The sequence below is a fragment of the Pungitius pungitius genome, chromosome 14 (assembly GCF_949316345.1).
Source record: "Pungitius pungitius chromosome 14, fPunPun2.1, whole genome shotgun sequence".
NCBI lineage: Eukaryota > Metazoa > Chordata > Actinopteri > Perciformes > Gasterosteidae > Pungitius > Pungitius pungitius.
Genome location: NC_084913.1, coordinates 13500217 through 13527790, shown reverse-complemented (window position 1 = coordinate 13527790; position 27574 = coordinate 13500217). Strand labels below are relative to the sequence as shown.

At 42.4% G+C, this 27574-nt stretch overlaps 3 protein-coding genes across 4 annotated transcripts; all 3 read right to left on the bottom strand.

Annotated features, from left to right (window-relative positions):
- Window positions 1–8: 8 nt before the first annotated feature.
- On the bottom strand, window positions 9–5370 carry plek2 (pleckstrin 2). The gene is made up of 9 exons (XM_037486375.2): window positions 5241–5370; window positions 4930–5094; window positions 4154–4338; window positions 3966–4057; window positions 3285–3472; window positions 3069–3170; window positions 2633–2716; window positions 2297–2375; window positions 9–1766 (listed from the first exon to the last, which is right to left on the bottom strand). Exons 1-9 carry the CDS (start codon window positions 5292–5294, stop codon window positions 1639–1641), a joined length of 1077 nt encoding a protein of 358 aa, XP_037342272.2. The 5' UTR covers window positions 5295–5370; the 3' UTR covers window positions 9–1638.
- A 2789-nt stretch (window positions 5371–8159) lies between these two features.
- LOC119227521 (tandem C2 domains nuclear protein) lies at window positions 8160–18742 on the bottom strand. Of its 2 annotated transcripts, none has more exons than XM_037486364.2 (12): window positions 18597–18742; window positions 17807–17881; window positions 17529–17723; window positions 16383–16553; window positions 15791–15870; window positions 14311–14380; window positions 13565–13665; window positions 12980–13096; window positions 12615–12806; window positions 10475–10589; window positions 10188–10387; window positions 8160–9539 (listed from the first exon to the last, which is right to left on the bottom strand). In XM_037486364.2, the coding sequence occupies exons 2-12, from the start codon at window positions 17871–17873 to the stop codon at window positions 9429–9431; spliced, it is 1419 nt and encodes a 472-aa protein (XP_037342261.2). In that variant the 5' UTR covers window positions 17874–17881; window positions 18597–18742; the 3' UTR covers window positions 8160–9428. The 2 variants fall into 2 exon arrangements, with proteins under 2 accessions (XP_037342261.2, XP_037342262.2); XM_037486365.2 differs by lacking the exon at window positions 18597–18742 and adding an exon at window positions 18343–18507.
- A 738-nt stretch (window positions 18743–19480) lies between these two features.
- fbln5 (fibulin 5) lies at window positions 19481–27409 on the bottom strand. The gene is made up of 11 exons (XM_037486366.2): window positions 27103–27409; window positions 26926–26980; window positions 26703–26751; window positions 26265–26534; window positions 23207–23329; window positions 22835–22951; window positions 22561–22677; window positions 22045–22167; window positions 21461–21587; window positions 21162–21357; window positions 19481–20390 (listed from the first exon to the last, which is right to left on the bottom strand). Exons 2-11 carry the CDS (start codon window positions 26977–26979, stop codon window positions 20229–20231), a joined length of 1338 nt encoding a protein of 445 aa, XP_037342263.1. The 5' UTR covers window position 26980; window positions 27103–27409; the 3' UTR covers window positions 19481–20228.
- Between the last annotated feature and the right edge of the window lie 165 nt (window positions 27410–27574).

The window sequence follows — 27574 nt, the reverse complement described above, 5'->3', positions numbered from 1 at the left end:
CTACTTTCTCTTCCCGATGAACATTTGCACACACGTGATGCGTCACTGCTAAAAGGAGTGCTACATCCGTCTGAGCGCATACGCAACCTCAGACGTCTGTCTTTGATTCCTCGGGAGTTAACCTTTGAAAGCACTTACTCTTACGAGCGTCTGCATGAAGACGAATGTTTCTGAAATCAACCGATTGTCATTCTGTACTCTAACATGTGTAATAATATAAAGCTATTCATTGCATGCCATTAACACAAAGCGTTGTTTCCAGAGGTTCCAGAGGTTTATGTAACACTTTCTGTTATTTTAACAACAACAACAACCTTGAAAAGCTACCAATGTTCTTGTGCTTTTCTTTTCCCCTGAGCATTTTTCGTGTGAACGTTTCATACTGACTTTACTTCACTGCAATAAATCCCCTTTGTTGTTAAATGTTTTGCTGTTTTCGACATGGATTGTCTGTCAGAACGACGGTAGAGCCACTTGAAACACTGAGGTGTTGCGTCACTGATGATTTCAGTGCAAGAAGGCAGTAAAGCAGCCCAGCGGAGCGTGAGTCACTGATAAAGGCTCTGCTCAGCTTGCAGAGAGGGAGTGCCCGTCTGTGACTGAACTAAAACATGATGATTGGGACAAATATTGCCCGAGGCCTTTCCTTGTCTTTGCTTGTCTTTGCTTGTACTCCCGCCTTGGCGCCCATCATTTTACTTAACTTAGAGTATCATATAAAACATCCATTCACCTGAAGTTAAAATCACGTTAAATCAAAGACCTTTTAAATTGTAACTACACATAGATTACTGTTTAATACCTGTTTCACATACTGGACAAAGAATAAAACTGTGATGAAGAGCCAATAGACTTAAGCTTAGTCATTATTTGATGACTTCAATGAGAGTTATTGATGTCAGGACGATCCCAGTCTTGGGACAATCCCGTAGTCACACACATAAAACTTTCAATAACTAATACTACAAAGAAAAAATACTTTTACTTTAGCTTCTAAGAACTGTTCTTTTTGCCAAAATTGAGTCCAACACTTCTTAAGACCTGCAGAAACGCTGTCACGGACAAATAAACGTCCTGTTTAAACGTAAAATGACAAACATTTTATCAGATGTTTAGACGATCTCACACTCAATCTCACACTCTCAATCTCTCAACTTCTGAAAGCGGGAAACGGCCATTTTTAAGGAGTCCTAAGAATAAACAGAATATCTAATAATTCATTCATACACTGAACAAGCCTGTAAAGTGTGGTTTTAGGTCCAATGGTCATCTGCATTTATACAGCTGTCCTATAAAAGCAATGGAGCAAAGAATGAAATATTTATCTCTGAAATGTAGAATGGAGAGAAAGTATAAAGTAGCAGAAAATGAAGATAGTTAAGTACAGTACAAGTACCAAACATTTGACTAAATGTACTTTCAGCACTGGTGTCTGGATGAAACGCCTTTAAATCGTCCGTGCATGGAATGAAAAACAGGATAATCAAACAGAAAGCATTGGTATCTGAGAGAAATGTTTTGTGACCACAATGTTGAAAGCAAGCATGTTAAATTAATTTAAATTGCATGGGTGCTTGTTGGCTGCTACAGTAAACATTCATGGAATGCGTAAATCTTTCTTCTAATCTTAAAACCACTCTACGTCTGCTTCCTGATGGCATCAATCCAATCCATCTTCTGCTGCTCGGTCGGAGCCTGCATGAAGTAATGTGTGTCTGACTGGGTGATGATTTTGAACAAGTTGCCTTGAACGTTGCCTTTTACACCTGTGAGGGAGGAATCGACGGATTCATTAATGTAGAAGAGCATTATTATTATTTCAATATGGAAAGCCATCTGTTGAACCTAATAAATGAGAACATTTGACTGGGAAATGAAATGAAATGAAATAACAGTAACTTTTGTGTTAAATCACCACATTTCATCAGGAGGACAAAGTAGTATAATTTTATGAATCTCTGTCTGCTAATACTTTGCACCCAGGCTGTGGCTCTCAGGATTAAGAATGTAACTTTCCATTTCACTCATATCACTCAAACAGGAGTAAATGGTGGATTTAATAGTTCCAGTTTAGTGCTTTAGTATACAGCAGCTTTTAATGTGTGATTAACTGAAATTAAACTACAGTTTCATCTTGAGGAGGGAAAAGATGTAAAAGGTTTTATATGGACAGATAGTACAAGCTAACTAATATTCATTAGAAAGTTCAAAAGAAAAAAAATCTCCTCATTTCTTGTCCTTAGTTTACATTTACTTTTGTTTGGAGCGGTTCAAGCCTCAGAGGTCAGTGACTCACCTGAAGGAACTCCGTTGTCTCCCAGAGACGACACCAGACAGGAGCGCAGAGAGAAGCCGCCAGCAGGGCTGATGTCATCCTGACGGGCGGCGTAAGGCAGGAAGTGGATGAGACAGAGTCAGACTTTACAGTAATGACGGCTTCAGAGTCATAGCCTGAAGCTCAAGAAAAAACAACATTTGCTTTGTTTTACATCTCCTATTTCACTATTTAAACCTTTACATGTCCTTGTGTATTTAGTATGTTTAACTACACAGATTTCTTTTAGGGTCCCTTTAAATGTGTGCAGTGACATTAATAGTTGGGGCTCAGTAGCATCGGCTGCTGTCCACTCACCTTGGTGGGATCATAATAGTGAAGGTATGAAGGTTGTGAACGCAGCACAAACAGTCGCACCTTCCAGTTCTTCCTTCTGTGTCCCTTGTGTTTAAAAGAGGGCCAATGGTGACTTTAGTTGATCATATCACGCATGAGTTCATCAAGTCATAAAACATACATTTCATAAAAGGCAATGGACCTTAAAGGCTTCGTAGATGTCGTACAAATAACAACACGTTTGCCCAGTTGCCAACACCCGCTTTGGCCGATGTTCATGATGCTTTTATAAATGCTGGTAAACCATTTACAAAAAAGGGCCCAAGCCTCAATCTGCAGTCATACAGATTTCCTGTAGCCCTTAAATTGTCAATAAATGAGTTCAATCAGTAATGAACTTCATCAATGGTTGATTTTGTACATTTAGTAGTTAGGCATAACACTGCCTAATGCTTACCTGTTTAAGGAGATATCCTCTCTTGATCACTTTTCCACTCAGCTCCACTGCAGAAGCCGAAGACTCCGCCTTCACACTCCCTCTCTTCTTTAAGCTGTCAGACTGTAACAAAACACAAAAGTGCTTCTGATTAAATACTACTGCGACCTGCTCGTGCAGCGTGGCTTCATGCATGGACCAAATGCAGGAGCTCAGCAGAGACGTCCTGGTCCTCACAAAGCTGTACAGCGCCGTGGAGTCGTCCATGAACTGCTCGCTGAGGCCGGCAGTGCGCAGAGCCTCGGCACTCTTCAGGCCGATGGTCCGCAGGAAACCCTCCTCCACCAGGGCGGAGGCCAGCGTCATGGCCTCCCCACGGGTCAGAACCAGCTGCATGAACACCAGCCAGTCCACCACCGCCGAACCTGCAGGGAAATACACATGACTCTGGATCCATTCACACATTGCTACAGTAGATGTGGACATTTCATATAGCCAACATATATAGAAATGCCCTAATCTACGTAAACGTATTCCCTAATGTTGGAAGTTTATTGTACATTAAAATGTAAAAACAAAACAATTTTCATTTAGACAGTGAGATAAAGACACAGTTTATGCACAAAAGCAATAATCCACAAAATAAATCATAGTTGACAGGCACCAAGACATCGGGGACAATAAGCAAGGCGACTAAAAACACAAGTATAATTCAAAACGTGAATTGTAGACTACACTTTTGCAGACAAAGTTTCAGAAAATCCTTCATTTTTGTTATTTCATCCTCATTGATTTCATGAGAATCATACAGAGATCCCAAATCAAATGAATACCGTAAAAGTGAATATGTGTTAAAATGTTTCCAAGCAAAGGTCACCCGCCGTGATGCAGAAGCCTGAAGGCGGTGTGCAGGCTCACCTGAGAAGCAGTTGCTGTAGGTGCTGCCCTGCTCCACGTGGTTGCTCATGTTGATGCCACTGTGGACGTCGTACATGCAGTCCAACACCTTGCTGCCCAAGAGAGGGAAACGAGCAGAGAGGGAAGTGAGGCGGTGGGAAGCTATGTGGTAACAGCCTGTGTAACAGTGTGCTGGGAGGTCGGCTGACCTCAGATTGATGTCATGTAACTGGGATCCAGCGGCGTGCGGCTGCTTTGCCACCTCCCCATCTTCAGACGGCCGCAGCTTGACGACGGCAGCGGTGATGTCATCTGCCCAGTCATCTCTCTCCTCTCGGGAACAGGCCTCCAAAAAGTGATCCACCCCATCCTTTGTCTGCAGCTTGAATACCAACTAGGAAACATAGAGAGGAGTTCTGATGGCAAATTCAGACCAAAAAAACAAACAAGATTTTGCCAAAACAGTAGCCAACACCTTATTCAAGAAGAGACTCGCCTGTGGTTAAATAAAACACGAACAAAGGAAACCACAAGAAAGAAAACATCCTACATCCATGTGACAGACAGCAGATATTTTTTAGTTCATCACAATCTTTTTCTACGCTCTGTTTAAACTTTTTCCCCTTTAGTAATTACATCACCAAAAACGTTCTATTTTTTTACATAATAAAACTAATTTTAAACCGTATGCAATTACTTAGCGAGAACAAACTTTATTTAAACCAAGAATACAGTGATGAAGAGTGGCACAATATACTAGCTTTGAAAATAACTACAAAATGTACAAAGTTAGTAAGTAAAATAGTAAAAACATTGATGAAGTTGTACTGATCAAGCACTTCATCTTTTCCTTGCTGACGGCATAATTATTATTTTTCTCAAATAATCTAGAGATACCTAGATAATATAATGATTGGGATTTATTTTGTCCCAGTTCTTAGAATTTCTTGAAAAGTACAACACTAACACTGTGGAAAAAACCCACCGGTCGATTTTCGTACTCCAGAAAAGGACACGTTATCACGCAGTCCTTCAGGAGGATCTTCCCTCGCTGACACGAGTCCTTCTTGCCTCCTTCGTACTTGTAATACAGCAGCTTGTCTGGCATCAGCACGAACCAGCGCGCCTTCCAGTTGTGAACCACATGACCCTGTGATCACATTATCAGAAATGATTACAGATGTGACACACTGTGTTACGTTCATGATATTATACCCCAAACTATTTTCTTCAAATAAAAGTATGTATGCCCCATCTGTATAATTAGCATGTATTTATTTAAGTAAAATGTCTTACCCTTTTCACCAGGAATCCTTCTCTCAGAGGCGTGCTGGTATTGTCCGTATCCATTCTGTTCAGCGTGATATTTGCAACTGATCTTTGTCTGGTCGTGACTGCTCAAGTTATTAAACACAGAGCAGTGCGTCACCGTGTTTCCACCCACACACACACACACCCACACACCGAGATTACTTGCTCAACACCTGGAGGCCAATCAAATAATGCACTATTCTCTATTTACCACAAGAGGGCGCTCTGAATCCTCCGCCCTCAAAACTCAAGTGATTGTTATCACGGGCACAGAAATGGTAGATTGTCGTTGGTAATAAAGAGCTCAGAAGAATGCTCATACATAGAGAAAAACAAGAGTCACACACTAATTCCAATCATAGTGAATAAACTGTATTTAAATAGAGATCTAACAAATATTTGTGCTTTGCGTAAGGAGAAATGCAAACATATAGACTGCACATCAGCAAATATAGTTATATTTACATACGTGCGTGTACACCCACGTATGTGAGAAAAGGGAAAATGTCTCAAAACCAGATCATAATTCAGTATTAAATTCCATTATGTGAGGAATTCCAATTCAGGAGATGAACATCCTACTGACGGATGGAAGATTCCGGTTTCATCCGTTTTGATGAAAAACCAGCAGCTGGTGGTCGACCAGAGCTAATCAGCTCTGTAGCAGATGTTCCCAGTAGCAGGGTATTACTGGTTGAAGGGAGCACTGTGGTCGGTGCACCATTGTTACCGAGACTCTCGCTTCTGCGACCACATGAGGCCACGCTGGATGTTATTGTGTCTTCCTCCGCTGAAAGAACATGAATGAGATGACGGCTACTTTGCAAATGGGCCTCACTCTCATAATTAATCCTTAAAGCTCATTGCTCCAGTAACATTTACCCTCAAGTTCAAATAAGTATTTACTCTATGTCAATCACCAGCAACTCATATTTTACAAACGTTAAAAACCAAACAGACCTTTAGTATCTGCTGTTAAGTTAGCATGTTAGCAGTTAGCTACTATCATGTCCCCTTTCCAGAGAAACATTAGCTTTCAATTGTGTCTGCAAGGTTATATTAAAAAATAATAAATAAAAATAAAAAATCCCTATTTAAGCTCTATTTGGAGGGAGTATCTGTTTCATTCACAGTTAAATGCTCTATGATCAATCAATTGGTAACTTTTAGTCCGTCTTGTTTTGCGATCTAGAATTATTCTTTTTTGTGAGTTTCTGTGTTGAAAGCAGCTGCTCTTTGCGGTTGAAAACAACACAACGAAGCAACCGGGTCAGAGGTTACTCTCTGAGTACTCTATGTGACTGTGAACAACACCTATACATTTTTTAATGTATGTTGTGGTGTTATTTATTGAGGGGTACTTAAACTAAAATGCTGAGTAGAAAAGCATTTCAATCAGCAGCATTAACTTAAAATGAACTAATGAAATGTGCATATTTTTTATGTTATCTCACTTGATGGGGATTTGACATCGTGCAATTCATGTGCTCACTATTGCTAATGTCCAACCCTTTCCATAGCTTAATTCATGTCTTTTCAATCATTTGTGGACAACCAACGCTCTGTGTGAGACAGAGGAGTTAAGTCATGTGACATCTTAAAAGATGGATTTATTGAGCTATGATGTTTTGTCATTGTCATTGTTGTTGTCTTGAAGTTGTGAGGAACAGTGATGGATGGCTAGGATGTAAATATTGTTGAAGTCTGATCACGTACTGTCACACAAGCTTCAACTAGCAAACATTCACGCACCATTTTATAACAGGATTCATTATGTTCCTTCCAGGATGTCCAAGTTATTTTCCAGCTGGTTGTCAGTGAGGTAGTAATAAGCTTGGGGGGGGGGGGGGGGGGTCATTTGTCATGCCATGTTACATAAACCTTTATCTTGAATGAAAACCAGAGGAAGTGCCTTCAAATATGAAGAATGAGAATAATTCATCAGCTCCCCTCTCTGCTTCAGGACTCGTGTAAACTCATTGTGTCTCCCAGATAAAGGACCCTGCGGATACAAGCATGACGTTGTTAGACAACTGGAATGTGCTGCAGACCCACTGTGGTAACTCGCCAAATGAGTGCAGGGAAAATAATCTGTTAAGCACAAAGAGGAGCAACGAACCCCAAATCCAGCTTGTGGAACCAAGTCAAACAAGCTCCTCTACGCGAGAGAGCTGAGCGTTGAGTCGAGTCACAGGTTAAGCCGTGTCAGGAATGCCCTCTGTGTAACATTAACCATAAATCAAACATTAATTACGTGAAATAAAGTTGATGGTGTTTTGGAAGGGGGCGGATATGAAGGGCTCTGACGCAGGCCGGCTCACGTGGGTCGCCCGGTTGTCCTGGTCACACACACACACACACACTTTAAACACAAACACTTGCCAAACTCTGTTTTCTTGGTCCACAGGCTTATTGTTCACTGGGTGTGTGTGTGTGTTTGCGTGTCCATGTCTACAGCTGGTCACACAGAGCACATCGCCGGTCAATCTCATGCTTTATGAGACTCCACTGGAGGCAGAATGCCAGCTGGGAGGGTAAACTGTGCTCCCGAAAAAGGGCAATTGTGCCTGACAAAAAGAGGATATTTGTTCCAAATTAAATATTTGGAATAATGTTAAATGTAATGATGGCAAATAAGGGTTGTATTTCGTTTAAGTAGCACTGAAACCTTTCGAAATTTTGCAGCTAAAAGTAAATAGTGTTGATTTGTCGACACATTTTCGATAAATTGTTTACAGTCATTCGTCAAATGTTTAGGTTGAGATTTCCCACATCAGCAGTCACGTTAAATTGCCTTTATGGTGAAGTTGGAAAGACAGGATGTTGCAAAGCCAGGGGGAGGTGAACCACTGGGCCAAACTCTCCTCCTGTTTGCCTTGAGATTTCTCAACCAGTGGCCTCTTCAATAAAAAGTGAAAGGGTGACGCTGTGGTTTATGGCTGTTGACCTACTTTAACAGGCACCACCCCGAGTGTAACGAGATTAATGCACATGCCTACGTTTTCTTTTAATGTGACCCAGAATGATTGTGCAAAAAGGATCCTCGTCTTGTTTCTGATTCGGCTCAGACAAAAGGTCACATATAGCTTTATACTTATAGAATGCATTATTCAATACACAAATTTCATTTTCCAACGACATCATACCTTTAATCACTAAACAGTCTACATTAAATACATCACAAAATAAAATGCTTTCATCAAAAGCATACAGCAAAGGTTTGTTGTTCTACAGAAACATATTTATTAATTGAAAGATGATGTTAATATTTATCCTATTCTTAAAAATACCATAAAAAGACTAAAAGCAACAGTGAATCAATTCTACTTGAAAGTCATACATCTCTGGTTCCTCAATTCATACATGTCACATACCAAAATCTATATACATCAATACCTAAAAACTTTCCCAAAAAATAAACGATTTAGTCCTTTTTAAAGTGTCTACAAAGTCTGGACTGCATTCACGATGTGCTGTTTTCAGATGAGAGGCTGTACACAAACATCTCAGCACTAAAAAGCAGACAGATGCATTTAACAACTACCTAGTGACACTGGAGCATTTAGCAAGAGTTTGATTCATCCCTCAGGAGCTGGTGGAGACCTAAAACAAAGCTCAAAAAAATAATGCACTCATTCATATAATCTAAGTGCATTATTTCATGTTGGAGCCAATTGTGCTGAAAAGAAAGTGCTTAGTTTTGTTTTTTGTTTGTTGACTATAAAAAGTAAAGAATATCATTAGCCTTTAACATGGGTCTTAATTACAGTGAGTTTGACTTTCTCAGCTTCTAAACTTTCTTTCTAATTCAAACAGAGAGACAATGTTTTCCCTACAAATGCAATGTACAGCTTTATATACACAGCCATGAGGCCGACTTTGTTGTCAGTCAGGCAAATGCTTCACATTTCCTAAATCTTATTTTGTCTACACAGAAACAACCCCAGAAACCTCCAGCAATAACACTTTGTTCGAAAACCCCTATTTACAACTGAGCAACCAGAAGCTTAGGAATCTGGTTTCACGTGGCGTTCAGAGCCCGTCCAGCGGCTTACGGTCCGGCCCGCGGGCGACGACTCAGCGATGCGCACAAGACTGTGTTCCTCTGTGGAGAAGCCAGCAGGCACATCTGGACCTGCAGCAGGAGAACGGCACATCCCCAGAGAGGACGCTTTACGCAGCGCTGAGCCGGAGCCACGCAGACACCACCTTCTCTGGGTGAGCCATCGTGTCCTTCCACTGCTCCACTGCTTCTGGGACGGGGCTGTCGAATCCCAGATGAACCTGTCAAAAAAACAACAACAACAACAACAACATTGGGATGGGATTAGGCTGCTGCATTTAAACGTTTCCTTTCAACACGAGACGAGGCCTGCAGTGCTCTTCTAAAACCTTTCCCACCTCAATCTCCAGCTTTTCTTGGTCTGGTGAGATCAGTGGCTCAGTGGTTAGCTATTGTTAGCAAAATGTAGACACAAACCACTGTGTATTAATGAAGCTGATGATACTCATTAAACATCTTGATGCCCTTCAGTTTTAATACAAGGAAGTTATTCAGTTTGCTTTAGGAGTATTTGGTGCATTTTGGGGTTGGGCATCTTTGGGATGTTTTGGCTGCTTTGTATAGCAGAAAAAAAAATATTGATTTACCAAATACATATTTTAACAGTTAGATAAATAAGTATGAGGTTTAAAGAAAAAACATCAATGATGAAATGTTTTTATTAACTGTACATTAATTTTGAGACTCTTTAGCAAATAGAAACTGTTTAAAGTGCACAGAAAGAATATGGAAAATTGAACTCTGGAACTACTAAATGGACCTTGAACTAAGTAACGAGAGCACTCAATCAACAAGGCCTTCACTGGGGATTATTTTAAACAATAATTTTAAAAAAGTATAATAATGATGTAAAGTACAACATAGCTCACCTGTCCGTGACACTGTTTCCTCCTGACCGAGCTGCGGCTGTAGAGTTTGACTGACAGCGAGCAGCCGTGGTCTAACGAAGCCAAGAAGAAGTGAAAGGTCTCCGCCCATCTACACTGTCCCCCTGAGGCCTTAAGGACTCGAGTCTTCTTCTCCATCACCGGCCGCCCCAACTGGTGCATCTCCACTTTGACAAAAAAGGCTTAAGAGTTGGAAAAAATAGCGTGTTAGTCCCATATCCTTTACTCAGCATGTCACATTCAACGTTTTCCAGTCACACATTGAGTACCTTGGGTGAGCGGTGAAGAGGATGCTGGGAGGCTTTGGGCAGCAAGGACCTGGAGTTGGATGCGTCCGTTGACTGGTTGAAAACAGGTGGTGAGATGCAACTCAGAGTGGCACACCTGAAAGATAAATTATACATATATATATATATATATATTATAAACTCTTTGGACATTAAAAAAATAGAGGACATCTATTAGAGTCCTAAAAACCACAAAATAATTTGGCACTTTTGAAACTTCCAGTTTGTGGTCTCGGAGTCGATGGTATTTTTGAATGGGTTGGTCTGAAATAAAGTCTGTGGTTAACACAAGAATAAGAGATTTTAGCATTTTGTTCAGTGACAAAGTACACCACTAAATCTCTCTTTTGCAAATTTAGAAGCTTTTACGTGTCTTGACTGGTTTTGCACAAGTGGCAGTAAGTGAGACGACGTCAGGAACATAAACCGCCATCAGGCCGAACATGTGCTTCCATAGCCGCACTGTTTATACTCATTCAAAACGCTAGCGGCGTAGTGAGGACTATCTTGATAATCAAAATATGCATGATAAATATTTCTTGGCCTTGACGCTTGTTTTCTGCAATAATCCAAAAGGTAAAATCCCATTTATTTTTGGGAAAAACGAACCAGTGCGATGCCAACTTCTGGGTCGAGAAAATACCCGTCATCCTGTTAGCACCTGTCAGCTTCACCTTGTGTTGAGGGTGAAATGCTAAACTCCAACACGCTCCACTATGTGAATGTGTTAAACGCCATCAGCTTGTCAGCATTGCTTTTGGTAGCGTGTTAGCATTCTGACGTTAGCATTTAGCTCAAAGCATCCCAGTGAGTACAGAGTTGCTGTCTGTAGGATTCATCTTAAATCCCCAGCTGCTCTGCTTCTCCTCACAGTGCTGCTGATGTTTTTCCTGTTCAAGACTTCGACGAGTTCAGCTGTCTCGACCCTTAAGAGCCTCGACTGACTGACAGCAATTTGGACAATTTGTGCCTTTTGTGTCCACAAGATGGGTAAAAATCACTCCCTGAATCAAATCGGTCCTCTGAAAGACGAGTCACCGTCTGAACGACTAAGTGCAGAAATAGTTCCGATTTTACAGTCATTGGACGGATATTAATCCATTTATCGACAAAACCACTCTCAGCACTTGAAATAGTTTGAGGTTTGACCCATTTTCCAGTTTTTACATTTATAGACTCCGCACTCTTCTTCTCTCCAACAAAGGTTTCCTCATTCCCCTTGATAATGAACCCCTTTCTCTTTTTTTGCTGTGATTATTAATTATTAACCCTTGTATGGTGATTATGGTTTTTTCATTTTTCAACAAAACAAATATAAAATAATTATTTTTTCAAACTCAGACTTATTGGCCTTGGCTCATTTTCTGCAAAGAACATATCAGACCAAATTTTCATCTACCGCACACCGCAACCCCCCCCCCCCTCCCCTACACACTTATATTACATACAGGGTGATCGGGTCCACAGGACTATTAAAAGTGTGGAAATTGTAGGTCCTGTGTACCTCGAGTCTGTCCCCCTCATGTCTGGGCCTGCTCTAAGTGTGGGTCAAGGGATGACAGTTGTCCTGGACAGGGACTCAGTGGACATAACATCACATGGGACATTTTTTTTTACATCGTACAAGCTGGGACAGGAGCTCCTAAAGAGGAAGCTGACCATGGTCGAAACGATGAGAAAAAACAGGTCATTTCCTTTGGATTACTGCAGCAACAGGAGATCTGACTATGAGGAGGATGGTGGTGGTCTAATTTTCTCATTTCTCCATCAACTGCCTCTTTAAAAAACACATAAGCTTCAAAATTCACAAGAGGGATATTTTCTGACAAATTTTATAACGTTGAACAAAATGTTCAAATTAAGAAAAAATGTTTTTTTGCGTGTTTAAGCATGCTGATATTAACTCAAATATCAAAATAGCATTGTAATCTTAATCTCAATGCTGCGTTGACGTGGTTCCTTGTTTGACATAATCCTTTTTGAATTCCTGATCATCTTGTAAAATGTTCCCAAACTGTGCAATCGGTGACCGACGATGCAATGGCAACCAAAAACGAGCCCCCGGCCAGAAGACAGATGATGGACTTAAGTGGCGTAGGCTTGACGTGAAGGGAGCACTCACCGAGGATTTGGAGGGAGGGTTGAGCTCGAGCCGGTGCTCGGTCTCCTCAGAGCCGAGCTGCCTCAGGGAGAGGACGCACTCGGCCACCGTGCGTTTCTTGGGGCTGAGCGCCTGCAGCCGCAGCACCAAAGCACTGCAGCGCAACTGCTGAAGATGCAGCGCAAACACAAAGGTCTCCATGAAGGACACGTCCTACAGAGCAGACAGCAAAATGGGACGTTATTCCACACCTCAATCACCAATAATGCATCAGAGGAAAAAAAAAAGATTCAAACAAAAGCTGTTTCATTAATGACGCTTTATTTGTAACCATAAATGTAAAATATCAGGTTTCGGAAAGCGGTCATGTGACAGTAGGTCAGTACCTGACAGTAGTCCTTAATCGAGCTTTTGAACTGTATCGGTTTGGGGATGGTGATGATCCCTTTGAATCCAATCTTTTGTTGTTCCACTCTATCCGGAAAAAGGTTGAGGTCTGAACACTAATAAAGAAAGTGGGAAGTAAATGTTTGAGTCGAGGCAAATTAAATCTATTATATTTCATTGTTTTTAAAATTTCTAAAGTACTCGCTCTTTTCAAAAGCCATTATTAATGCAAACTAAGCTCCATTCATGCTCCAAGAAAGACTATATTTCTGATAAAATGTCACACAAGAGTATTAGTGCTCTACCTATAAGTCTACCTATGCCCCAAACGTTAGTTCAAATGCAGGGCAGACAAAAAAAATACACTGATCACTGTGTGTCAAAGAATCCATGAGGAAAGTTCCGTGTCTTAAAAACAACCTTTTCCTCCCGAGTGTCGGAGCTCGTTATTACAGCGATGAGAGGTGCTAACAAAGACCTGTGTTCTGGACACACAGAGGATCTATTGAGAAAAACTGCAGGAGAGCACAAAGAGGCCGTTTGTGTTCCTCGTGCTCTCCTCCTCGGGCAGCATGTAACCTTACCTGAACCACGGTGATCCACACCTGCTCCAGGGCCTCCTGGTAGTTCACTCGGACACACACCTTCCCCAACTCACGCTCATCCCCAGACAGGGTGATGGAGTCTGTAGCACCGCAGCACAACAGGAACACATTAGTGGATGTAATGGAGCTCCGTGAGTGTTGAAAAGATGTAAATATATCTACGTTTTCTCCAAAGTAAACCCATAATCAATGCTTGTCAGTAAACAACACAAGGTTCCACAAGAAAATGCACTTGCAGCAGCATAGAAAAACCTTCGCTGAGTGCTGTCCATTTTTTTTCATTTAAAAAAGGAGGAGAGTAAACAGAGGAAACAAAGAAATCCTCCGGGAATGTGCCAGACATCAGAGAAACTCTCTCAACTTTTACTCTGTTGCCGCACCAAGCATCATTGATGTAAACAGAGACCGTAATAGAGATAATAGACATACATACATACACATAAACATATACACACACACACACAGTATATTTTAACTACTTGGAGCCTGCAAAAAGCTTTATACATATCATTAGTCCCTTCTTATAACCAAGGTGCCTCTCCATATGTAATACGCTAAAGCTCTGAAGCACAATGGTGCCTCTGGCGAAAACGTTGGCAGGTGATTACTGTGTCGTGCCCAATGTGGACAGTTGCACAATGCACAGTGATCTTAATCACACTTACTCCAGACTATGAAAAGCCGTAAAATCGTCTGTCAATAAATCAGGTGGGTTCTTTAATTACCGAGGCTGCTTTCAATGGAGCCGATCGTGGAGGACGTGCTGCTGAGGACGCTGGAGACGGAGTCGAAGCGCTGCAGGTGAACCCAAACACACATAAGGATGCTCATTGCATTACAGATTCATTATTATTTTCACTGAATTACAAAACGCTGGAGAGTAGAGAAACCCTCTCGGCCCTGTGTCGTAATGAGCTAAATGCTAATGTTGTTAGGTAGGTGTATTGTTAACCATGTGTATCTTAGGTATCATTATTAAGATTTGATCATTTGCAATAAAACCAAAGGATAGACGAGGCTGATGAGAACGATAGTGTGAAAATCAGAGTTATTACAAGTTGTCCTCGGGGGAGCATGAATGTCTGATCCAAATTTCACTCCAATCCATCCAGTGATTATTAAGGATTTTCCCCTCACAACCACACATGTCCACCTCCTTGTGTCCCCAGAGGAAACGCCTGCAGGTCACCAAAGTGGTTGCAATTTATTTGCTTGGGCTCACGAATGTCTGTTGTAGTATTGTATTGCAATCCATCAAATAGTTTGAGATCATTCTGTGTTGATATTTCCATCCAAAATAAAAATCCATTTGCATTCTGGGTTCTCTGAAACATGAAAAGAAAACTGGTTCTTACGGTTTCACTTGCTCTTTATTTCAAACCGTCATTCAGTAAACTGGGGATTATTTGTTTACTGTTAAATATTTTTCTAAGCTGCTGTGCGTTCATTATAAGGATCCTGTTTGCTCATAATAAGGCTAAGCTAAACATTAGGGCTGATTGAGCAGTAAATATACTTCACTGTGTGTTTCCCTGGATAATAAAGTCAGAAACAGAATTGAAAGGTGAATAGAAATGCATCTGCTTTGGTTAACAATAAGCACACCAATAAGTGATGCTTTAACGTTGCTCTTTTCAAAGTACGTGCCTTAAATGAGACATTATGTTTTTGGCTGAGACGTTAGATGAATTGTTTCTAACAACAGGCATACTTCACCACATGCTCAAAGAAATACGCCCCGACTTACTCATTGCATTACTGATTAAATAGCACTTTGTTCCGAGACAATCAATGTATGATTCACGTGCAGCAAACAGAGACACATTCAGGAACAGCTGCAGGAGCAAGTGCTCAAAAAGATATTGATCTCTTGTGATCGTTACATTTAACATTTCATATACAGTCAGATCATTTTCACAATGATTCACACGTTTACTGTAATAAACAGGAGATTTCTTAAGGTGATTATGTATTTGTAAGACTTGAACACCACTATATTTCTACGGAAAACCTAACATTTGGGGATTTTGGGGTGAACTGTGTGCCAATCAACTAAAGGTCATCTCCCTATTACTTGTGACCCTGTTTGCCATTTGTTCCTCTCTGCTGCTGAGGACAGTGGAAACTAAAGGACTATTTTAAGTCTGGGTTGACACAGGGTGAGAACCGCTGACTGAATACAGATTAGATAAAGAACGCTCTCACCTGCATGTGATTCTGAGGGCTGGACAGATCAAACATCAAGTTGTTCAGTTGCTGCTCGCCGCCCACATTCAGAGTCCAACCTGGAAGCCGAGCATTACCCCACAATGAGGTGGTTCATTCAAGTACATATCTGTCCTCAAATCAACAATAAATGCCTTTTTTATCAACCTAAAGTTACAACCTTACACTTTGTGAATTGCAGGCAAACTGTAAATTGGAGGCTAACCGTCTAATAGATTAATGTCATCTTTTCCATCACAGACTCCCGTACCATACCACAAATTGATGTATATTTTATGTTTACGAATAGATCTACAATGATGGATATGCCCGTGGATATCCAGGAACAAACTCCCTGACTTCATTTGTAGCATAAACTAATGTGAAAAATAAGACAACAGGAGGCGGGAAATGTCCACCGGGAGAGGTCGGGTTGGCATACAACCGGAAAAGTGTCTTTAGTGATACAATTCATCTGCAATACTATATTCAGATTACATAACTGTCCATTATTCTTGCTGTTTACTTTTTTGAATTTGAAAATCAGTTTGGATTCACAACGTAAGCGAAGCATCGATGCCGTTTCTGCTACCTGGACTTTGGGAGCCGGAGTCTCTGCTCCTCGGGGTGCCGCGGCGGGAGGATCCGGGGGAGATGTACTCGCTCAGCCCACCGCGTTGGAGTCTGGACTCCGGGCTGTAGGGGAATTGCGTGGAGGCCAGCAGCTCTGCTTTCCTCTCTGCATACATGCAGCGGGCTGAACCTGCAGACAGACGCCGGGGCTGCAGGTCAACACGCTACATTTTGATCAAATTATCGTTTTCCGTAAACTGGAAGACTTGCAGCCACTCGCTTAGCAACAGGACATCCTGGTACTTATGTAATCAAACGTCAAGTCATACAGCAGAAGCCTCTGAGCAAATTTTAATGAAACTTTGATGCATGCGGCACAATGGGACTCGACTCTGTCGAGTAAAATACGTCAGTCGGCCAAACCTTTATTTGAACCTGGAGAAAAGGTTACATGTGTTATTCCCCAGCATGTCTTTGTCCTGCAGGCTGCAGCATGCAGACACGCACCTGTTGAAAAGTTATTAAACGTTCTAAAAATCACCATGTCATACATTGGATGGAGAACTTTCTACACACATCCTGCTGATGTTATTTTACTTAATTCGACCTTTGTTTCATCAACCTTACAGACATCTGGAAAAAATCTGGTCAACAAATCTTTAAGAAATGGACAGAAGTTAAGACATATTGAAACAACCAATTCCAAATGAGTTTCTGCAGCGGTTGGTTCTGGCATGGGAGGACTTACTGTTTGCAAGCTCAGACCTTCAATAACACATAAGAAAAGCAGAAAGTAGACACAGGGACGAATGGGACCGAACCAGAATGATACCCTCAAAATCCAGCGAACCAGGACAGCCACGATGTACCAAATGAAGCACATAGAAACCACACTGGCAATATATTTTCCAGAGAAAGGACAATAACGAGTTCCAAGCCACTTATGAATGGCACAATGGGCCCAACCTTTAAGTCAACGCAAACATGACAGGTTTTTACAGCACAAGACGGTGAGCTTAGCGCGTGTGAAATAATCCATATGCAAACAAGAAGAGAACAGCCAGCTGATGTGGTCTACTTTACATGACATTACATGTCATTTAGCTGACGCTTTTATCCAAAGCGACTGACAATAAGTGCATACTACTTCTCAGAGGGTACATACTCTGTGGCCCCGACTGTGGATTTGGGTAGCGGGAGCCTCTGGGTTGGATGTAGGAGGCCTTGAAGGTCGGCAGGACAAAGGGCACATCTCTACCATCTGGGGGCAGCTTGGACATGAGGTAATCTTCTGAGACCCCCCTCCTCTCTCCATCCGGCTCCCATCCTGATGCCTTAGGAGGCATCTTCAGCGCAATCACTTGAAAGCATAGAAACATCTCACAATTAGAGAGGCCAACGCTCTGTGACAGCTGGCTGAGGTGTGCAGGGGCACCAGTTTACCTTGGGTCTCCTGCTCCCTCCCTTTCTTCTTGGTGAACGTCTTACAGCAGTCTTTGAGGCGCTCCATGGCTGCAACTGGGAACATTTGAATGGTGAAAGAGTAAGTGAAGGTTGGAGTTTACACAGTAAACAGTGGTACCTGCAGGTATGGGCCAGACCTTTCTGGGGATCTAATCAGGAGTCGATAACACTCAAAAACGATAAAATGTGTTTGGCGACATTTGGCGATAGTCCATGTTTAATCCCATTTTGTTTTTTTGGTGGAGTTGCCATAGTGACCAATTTAGCATAGTGTATAGTTATTTTATAATTCCCCAAAACTGTGTTCTTATACTAATGTGTTCCAAATATCAACATGATGACAGCACCTTCAAAATAAGTTGTTCAAAGTTGACATAAACATAAAAAAAAATTTAAATCCCCCAAAACTATTGAGTAGCTATTGAGTATGAATTAATAAATGTAAATATTAGTTACTCCGTGCATATATTGTTAGAATCTTACAAACGTTTGTAATTTGTTAAATAAAATCCTACCACGTTTAGCTCTAAATGTGTCCCAGTGGTGTCAAACCTCTCTGCCATGGCTGGAAAGTTGTTTCAGGGTAAAAAATACAAATGATGTCCTAGAAAAAGCTAAAGATTGACCAAAAGCAGAACACTTTCATTCTGGGAGACTTGATTGATTTCCTCACAAACAGCAGTGAACAAACATGCTTTGTGCTGCGAGCACGTGACGGAGCAAACATCCAAATAATCAACTCTAACGTCACACAAAAACAGGAACTCACCGGTGCGATGTGTCCACTGGAAGAGGACAAAGTTTGTACATCCGGCGGTGCTGCTGTCTCACGGGCCGCCTGGAGACAAATGCCGGTAAACTGTGCGGGTTTATGGATCACTTAAGGTCTCGCCCTCCCTCTCCCTCCCCCTTTCTCTCCCTCTCTCTCCCTCCCTCTCTCCCACTTCCCGGATGGCCGTTGTGTCTTTTTCGCTTCCTTCCCCGAACAGACTCGAGTATTTTTTCTGTTTACCACAGTAAACTGATCGGTGTCATTTTTTAAATGTCATTTTAAAGGTCCCGTACATCTTTAATTACAGAAGAGTTTTTTTTCTTAATGTCAAATCAGCCATTGCCTGATATTGTCATGTTGCTCCAAAATGTATTTTATTTGTTGTTATGATCCTTAAAAGATTTTATATGTCCCCAAGGATTGTTTGTGTCTTTTATCCTCCCTATTTGATACAGCATCACCAAATCAGTGTTTACTGATGTAATATATTCCCAAATTGTGTACTACATTATGCAAAATGTACCCCAAAATCGCCCCGTAAGCAGAAAAGCACCCAAGAAATATACGATTTAAGTCCAATATTATCCCAATATTTGTTCCCCAACATTTTTTTTTTAATCTGCAGACATTACTTCACGAGGCCGCTCATGCTGAGGACGTGAAAACATCTCGTCAGTTTGTGCCCAAATCTCAGGAGCTTTGTGTGGCGCTTTTTAGTGCACCTCGCTACCAGAAATTGGTAGTGTTTAAAATGCATTACATTTTACCTCACCGTTTGTATGACTTTGTGGGATAGTCAAAAAGTTAACAAGTGGCTATTACATCATTTTAGATATTGCAACAATTACACTTTGTTATAAAAACTCGACACCGGTGCAAAATCATTAAACAGGAGATTTATTAAATATTACTTGCAAGCAGGAGACACCTTGACATATTGTACAGCGTCATGGATCAAGGCTACTCAATGGTTTTCTTCTTCGGTGCTGAAATATATAGAAGGAAGATAAAGAAACATACTACAACAGGGGGGCTTGGTGCAAAACCCGAGTGCTGGTGATCAACCTTGGATGTAGACGATCACCACGAGATTATAGAAAATTGATGCACAAACGTCTTGATTATCAGATGACCCAGAACTCAATGTGGCGCCGTGTGAGAGAGCAGACTTCCAGTCATCTACTAACATTGAGTGATGCCGCTTACGGTGACGCAACCACAACACTCAAGTATTAAAGGCACATAAAAAGTTACTTTCACAGCTTATCTGAAGGGGTGAAAATTCACAGACAACTGAGGAAACTCGGGATAACAGATCTGCATTGTGTATACTCAGCGAGGGTAACTTCCAGAATTTTCTAAATAGAGGATGTCAGAAATTGTACACCATAAATACCCTTCCGTGTGGGAAGTCCATATACAGCCGTAAAAGCTCAGTGTCCATTAAAGCAGGGCGGGGATTCCAGCACAGGGAGGGTTTCCCATCAGCTGTTCTAAGCTCAGTCGTTATTGTTGACGGCACAATGATTTCTAAAAGATGATGAGCTTTCTAAAACAAACAGTGACATCATCCGCAGATGAGTAAAGCTCAATTCTTCTTCTTTGTTTGGAGGTGGGGTGTGCGGGGGCTCAGAAGGGGTGCTCTGAGACGTACACCGTCAGACGAATGATGGAGCTGCCTCTGAAGTTGATGACGTTGTTGACCGTGACCATCTCCAAGTCCAGCACCAGCTCTCTGGGCCCCTTGATGGGCCGTGACAGCACCAGCGTGGCGCTCACGTTGCTGGTTTGCTGCAACATGCAGAAGACAGGAGAGGAATGTGAGGATTGAAGAGCAGGAAACGCTCTGAATCTGCAGCGCTCGGCGCTTTGTCGTATTGTTTGCAACTAAAGCAAACAGCTGCACAGAGTCGAGGAAGGTCAGGTTTTTTTTTTTTCCTCCTGTTAGTTTGAACGAGTGAAACAGAAGGTCATTTTGGAAAGATATTGCATGGGCTCATGTGGTTATTTATTCATGCTGCAGAGGACCTTTATACTTTGAAACACTTCTAAAAAAGAACCTTAGAAAAGCTTGGCTCACTTGCAAACATATGACGCACTCTGACTGCTCCATCTGCTGGAGAGGTCAGGTGCTCCAGCCTCGCCTTTCTCTGCAGCCACAGAGCCGTACAACTTGGTGTTTAGAACAGTTTCAAAATGGGATTTTTGGACTTTTATCGTGGCCCCATAACGCTCAAATCTAGCATTCTACCCCCAACATTCAGTAACATGAGGGATTATGTTAAAACAATATAGACGCCTCATTTTATTCTTTTAAAGAACAAAGTCTTTGAGAGAAACAGTAGTTTAGCCATGGCCACAATAAATACAAATATTGTATGTGTATTGGTTCAGAAGTCTGGAGATTTGTTGATACGTGACCTTTAAACTTTCAGAATTGTGTGCATAGCTTCATTGTTTATGAACAATAAGAGCGATCATTTTTAGCACAGGAAGTTCAGGGTATATTTCCAAAACCAACCCCACCTGAGGGCTTAGCGGATGGATCGCTGACGTACTCACCCTCATGTAAAACTCTCGCCCCTCGTTGCCCGACTTTATCTGAAAGATGTAGAAGGCGCCGGGGTAGCGCGTGGTGGCCTGCATCTGGAAGATGTCTGCAGGCACACTGCGCCCCGACGACAAGTCCATGTGTCGGTACAGAATAGTGAAGGGTTTGTCCCTGCAGGCAGGGTTCTCAGCTGAACACATGCACTGACTGCACAGGACACACAGGGGAAATTAGAGATGACATGAAACTTTCACCTTCTGTCTCAGGTATGGCTGCGTGGCAATGAGCATGTACCGGTAGAAGTACTCACTTGTCACTAACTTCGATGTAAGGAGAGTGACACTGTAAAGCATCCAGGCATGTATTGCCTCCCTGGAAATTGAAACATACTTGTGCTGTTGTACAGGTGTTGTTACCAGTGTCACATTCATTGATATCTTCAAAATCAAGCACACAACAATTAAAGTCAGTTAAAACATCATCATCATCATCATCAGAGAAACAACATTTAAAGAGCATCAACAATATGTTAAATGGGGGAAAAGAGAGCACATAATAATATGAAATAATGTGACACTTGCTTCAAACATTTTCTGGCACAAATCTGACTAATTCTGATTTGAATATCCTTAATGTAAAATTGGGAGCTATTTTGTGTAACCACACAAAAAACAATTCAAATAAGACATATTTTAAGATACAGATGAAAAATATTCTAAGCAAAATGTTAAAAAAACAGTACTAAATAACCTTCAAAAGTACAGAACACATTAAGACAATTCCCAGCAGCTTTAAGAGCTGTAATTTCATTTGTCATTGCATGCAAATGTTCCCTCTGTGATTCTGGGTCTAAAAAAAACATTTATTCAGTTGTTCTTCTGTCCTGAAGTTTACCTTCACAACTCCTGCCGTCCTCAAATACATAATAGCCAGGCGGACAAACGCAGGCGAAGGATCCGGGGGTGTTCACACATCTGTGCTGACACAGAAGCTCAGAGAAGCTGCACTCATCCAAGTCTACAGGGAATAAAAGGATTAGTTGGTATGTGTATATATAACAGGTAGGTATATTTGTCCCTCAACCAAAAACATGCCAGCCTGCGATACCCAACTGGAATAAACTCTGTGGTCCTGGGATGCTGCAGAGGATAAGCAGTTACAGAAAAAGATGCATGGAAAGACAATCTCAATGATAAATACCATTATAAGTAAGGAAATCTTTATACAATCGTAAGTGGCTCGTGTTGATTAATGTATAGCTGGGCTCATTTAGAATCATTTTATCCCACATGTAAGTTAGGAAAGGTCGAGCACCAGTTTTACTATAGAATGTGAAACTTGAATCCTTAAAGAGGGGCTTCAAAGTCATCAAATGTAAGCGAATAGAAAACCCCGACCAGCTCTTCTCACCAATGCAGGTAGTTCCATCGGATGCCAACTCAAATCCCTCGTCACAGTTGCACATGAAGGACCCGTAGGTGTTAAAGCAGCCGTGACTGCAAGGCTCATCTTCACACTCATCCACATCTGGAGAAACAACCGTAAACGGGAGTCACAACACTGGGGCACGAGCCTGGAAGTGTGCTCGAGTGTTGAAAGCGTAGTAGGAAAAGAAACCATATGCATAGTACATGTGCACATGTTTTACATGTACAGGCCATGTGCTGTGGCTTTGTGTGCGCACCTTGACAGGTCCTGCTGTCTGGGTTGAGGATGAAACCAGGGTTACAGGAGCAGGAATAAGAGCCAGGTACATTGGCACACAGCTGTTGGCAGTAACCATAGCGACATTCATCAATGTCTGGTCAGAAAGAAAGAGACAAATCAAAGCATGGACATACTGTGTACTGCCAGTGTAAGAAAATAAATAACCCAGCTTTATAAAACCGTGTTTCTTCATGATTTCTTAATTTGATAAAGAATCTGCTGAGCTGCATTTCTGTACTTTACATGAAGAGGGCGCTGTTCCCCTTGAGGAGCGTTTACGCTGTTAGAGGTTGATGTTCATGAAAGCACCCCTCCACATGTTTCCCATGGAATGCAGATGTTCACTCACCCTGGCACTGTCCACCAATGAGCCAGTAGCCTTCAGTGCAGGAGCAGGTGTAGCCGCCTGCTGTGTTGATGCAGACCTGGGTGGGGTTACAGTGATGAGAGTTTGTCTCACATTCATCAATGTCTGGAACAGAGAGAAGACAGAGAGAGGGCGTTGTTATTGATCATCGGTTTTTTCATGCTTTTATTTAGAACAAAAAAGAAAACTTCAATGCAGTGGGGAAAGCAAGGAACCATAGAACTAAATAGAATAGATATGTGAAGAGTACTTTGCCCCTAAAAGGAAAATACATCATGCAAATCATAACTCTTGTTTTATGTTATTTTGGTTTGAGAAAATAGTTTCCCACACTGATGGTATATTTCAGAAATTAAAATCTTCTGCTGTGTAGTGAAAGCCACACAGCTGACTGATCGGCACCTCTACTGCAGCCTGAGGGTTAAATGCCTTGCTCATGAGTCGGTTTGTCCAACACTCCGGTTCTCACCACCTTGTTTTACATTTCAATACAGCATGAATTTACAGTTGTTTTTGCACACAATGAAATATTTCTCAGATTACAATCTGAATTCCTTTGACGCCCCTGGAGCAGCTCACACACTACGTCATAATAGCCATATTTCCTTATCAGGATGTGACAGATCAGAAATTCCAACTTTTGTTTATGGTTCTCAGACCATGAAGTCACCCACCTCTGGAAAAGCATTGGGAGAAGTGGGTGGGAGCCCAGCGCTGTTTGGACAGGCGGCTTTGATAAGCAATAGCGCCTGGAGGCGGGGCTGTTAACCTGTTCAACCCCCACCCCCCCCCCGATCCCCCCGACCCCCCCGACCCTAGACACCTGCTTGCAGTTACCAGCTAAGTCCTCTGTGAATGCTCATCATCTGCACCCCATGTGTAGCATTGCTGCAGATCACACACACACACACACACACACACACACACACACACACACACACACACACACACACACACACACACACACACACACACACACACACACACACACACACACACACACACAGCAGGAGCATTTCGGTTCAGCTCCTTATATAGACCGTTACATGAGCTGCCCACAAGCTTTGTGGTTACCGCCAAAAAAATCTGGTCAGCTTCATGAAAGACGAGACCGATGGGATTCGAGATGTCAGAAGTGTAGGAAAACTGAGAAAACTTGGAGCAGTTCACTTCACACCACATTTGTTTCACCACAACCCCCAGTGGCTGTTGGTCCAGGTAGTCTTGGTTACGGAGATTAACATGTCAGCTGTGTTCGTTGCCTGCTTTCAAATCAAATAGAAAATGGACTGAATCAGATCATCAGCAAGTTATAACTCTGAAATGAAAAGATCATGTTTAGTTTTACAAAGACTCGAACCAGAGGAGCATTTAATCCTTTAAATAAAGTAAATCCCCAAAACTGGAGTTACGAGCGATAATGGCAAGCACAGTCCAAGTGCCATCATCTGACCTACAATACTCGCCTGCTGGGTCATGTGACGTTTACAAAATCTGTGCTTGTGCAATCCATCTCTTGCTTCGGGTTACCCAAAATACATAAAACATATTTTCACTTCTGCCGTTATTATTGTCTGGTCATGTATCTCCTAATCCAGGAATGCAAATAAAGAAAAATAAAAACTCTTAAAGAACACATCTTTCTCCTTCACTAGTCTTCTGTCCAGTTTTGCAAACTTTTAGTCTGGTTTAGCCAAAGTCCTTTTGTTTTCTGGTCAAAAGATTATAGCAAGGAGACCGTTATCATAAGGGAGGGGCATCCAGTTAGTCTGGTTCCATCTCTAACAAAACATCTCCTCTTTATCTCGATGGTTGTACAAAAATGGGTGAAAACTTTATTGGCTTCTTATACTTCCCTCTTGTTTGGATTAAACAATTGTCTACAGTGTGTAATGGATAGCTGTTTCACCCTCGTTTCCTGTCTTTATTCTGAGCTAATTGGCTGACGTTGGCATGTTTTAAATAGTCGTGGTGTTATCAGTTATCTCATAAAAACACTCCTTTTCGGAAAATCTTAATGCACACAATGACTCTTTGGACTATAATTCTGCTTCCAACTTTCAGTCAAAAGCTTGAAGAAGGCGCCCGCCTGTTTCAAACGCCAAACTTTCTCCATTATTCTTGCGGTTGATTGACAAACCAGGCCTAACGTTTTCCATTGTTCTCCAAAACTGTCCCGATGGAGTGTTGTGCCTTCATTTAAAGACAAAGCAACATTCGTTGCCAGGTCTGGGTTGGAAGTCACAGTCTGTGCAGTTCCTGCCCTATCAAGCAGCCTCAATCCATCAATCAACCATTACGCCACCACACTGAAGCATACACAGGGTGCGAGGGCTCGCTACCAACAGAGCCACGTCTGCTGTCCAGCAGCAGATCTGGCAACCCATGACCTCATCTTTGGCACGGCGATGCTGTAGTTTACCCAAACAAGGTTGTGAGCCCATTCCCTGACAGGCCCTCTCCCCTACGAAGAACAACAGTCTGTATTTGTGCTTGAGCTAAACTGTTAATCTCTCTCCAGAGAAACCTCCTCTATATGTATCTGTCTCTATATGTGTTTTTTTTATAGCAGGGTCACGGCTGATTTAAAAAACAATTCAAATGGCCTTTCAGGAGGCCATTTTGCACAGCTTGTCCCCGGCTGGACGCACTGGGAACATAATGATTCAGATGAATTCATCATTCAACGTTTAGTGTTCATCCAACTGCTGGGATTTCTTGTTAAATTCAACAGAACCAATCAGAGAGCAGAAATGTCCCCGATGAGGAGCAGAAATGCCCTTTCTGCTTCGGCTGCATGGCTGACGGCAGAGATGAAGCTGTACTGAGCAGCCAACAACATCTGTCAGGTCGACTGAGTTTACTGGTAACCAATTTTGTATCGTTTGGTTAAAACATTAACGTGGGGAGGGGGGGGGGGGTTCTTCTTTGCTGCCCACTAAACCTCCCCAGGAGCACATCCATTTGTCTGGTGATCTACTGCAGTGTATAGTAGTATTTGTGCATATTTGTAACAGTACACAGTCGGTCAATAGCTCACCAATGCAGGTGCCATCCTGTGCAAGAGTATATCCCAGGATGCACTGCGCAGTGGTCCTCACTCGGGGGTAGCTGGGCTCCACGGATCTCGCCACAGCGGGGAGGAAGCTGTCCGACGGCTCGGGGTAAGCTGCCTCGGGCTGGGCCCGGATCTCCGGTCTGTACGGCTGGTTGTACAAGTTCCTGGGGAGGCACAAGTAGCCCCCGTTCTGGTTCACACAGCGCATGTCTCCTCTGCAAACATCTGGCTGGGTACGGCACTCATCCTCATCTGGAATAGAGAGCGGCACACCGATAAGGCCATTCCTGCATCCAGGATATCTGTGGGCTCGGGATGCATTTTACTTCTCACACACACGCACACACACACACACACACACGCACACACGCACACACGCACACACACGCACACACACGCACACACGCACACACCACTCACCTACACACTGTCTTGACCCGCGATCATAAGCAAAACCTTCAGTGCAGGTCTGAGGAGAGATGATCAAGAGGCTGTTTGAACATTCTGACGAATGAAACAAGTCTCCTTGAAATAAGATTTTAATAAGAAGTTTAATTCGCCACACATAATTATTTCATGTTTACAAACTGAGAGCTAGTTTTCAAATGAATGAAACCACTACAGAACAGCCCTGCTGGGTTACCTGCGAGTGTCCCGGCTGGATACAGAGCAGAATAAATACCAGAGCAGCAAACATCCTGCAAAGAAGAAAAGGTTTTTCTACTTGGGTCAGAAACAGCGTCCGAAGGAAAACGTTACGAATCCATTCAAACAAGAAAGGCAAAAACAAGTCGGTTACGTAATAAGGAAGATTACTGACCTCGCAGGAGTTAAACCTGAAGCCACGTACTTCTAAAAGCAGGATTTCTGCTTCCTCACAGGAAAGATTTAGACGACCCGTAAATTCTGCTCAAATCCCCTCACCACCCCCCAAACTATGCGCTTTTCCGCGAAAGCCGACACCAGGGTTTCCTCCAGCGCTGTCTGGTCGAGCTGAAGTGAAATGCTTGGTGCATTGACCAAGTGTCGCAGGAATGCCTTTTCCAAAATGGGCTGTTCAGCGATGCAGATGAGAGGGGGCCAGTCAAACAGCTGGATTCAATCTGGGAGAGCCAGCCCCCTCCAACATGCTGCAACTCCTGTGCTGCTGCTCAAAGTCAAAGCATAGACAGTGGGTGTCTGTTTCTCCAAGTTATACCCCCCCCCCCCCCCCCCACACGACTACAGCTGAATGACAGTGCACATCTGGCGCAGGGTGCCCACGCGTTACCACCTCTGGTGCATGAATGCAC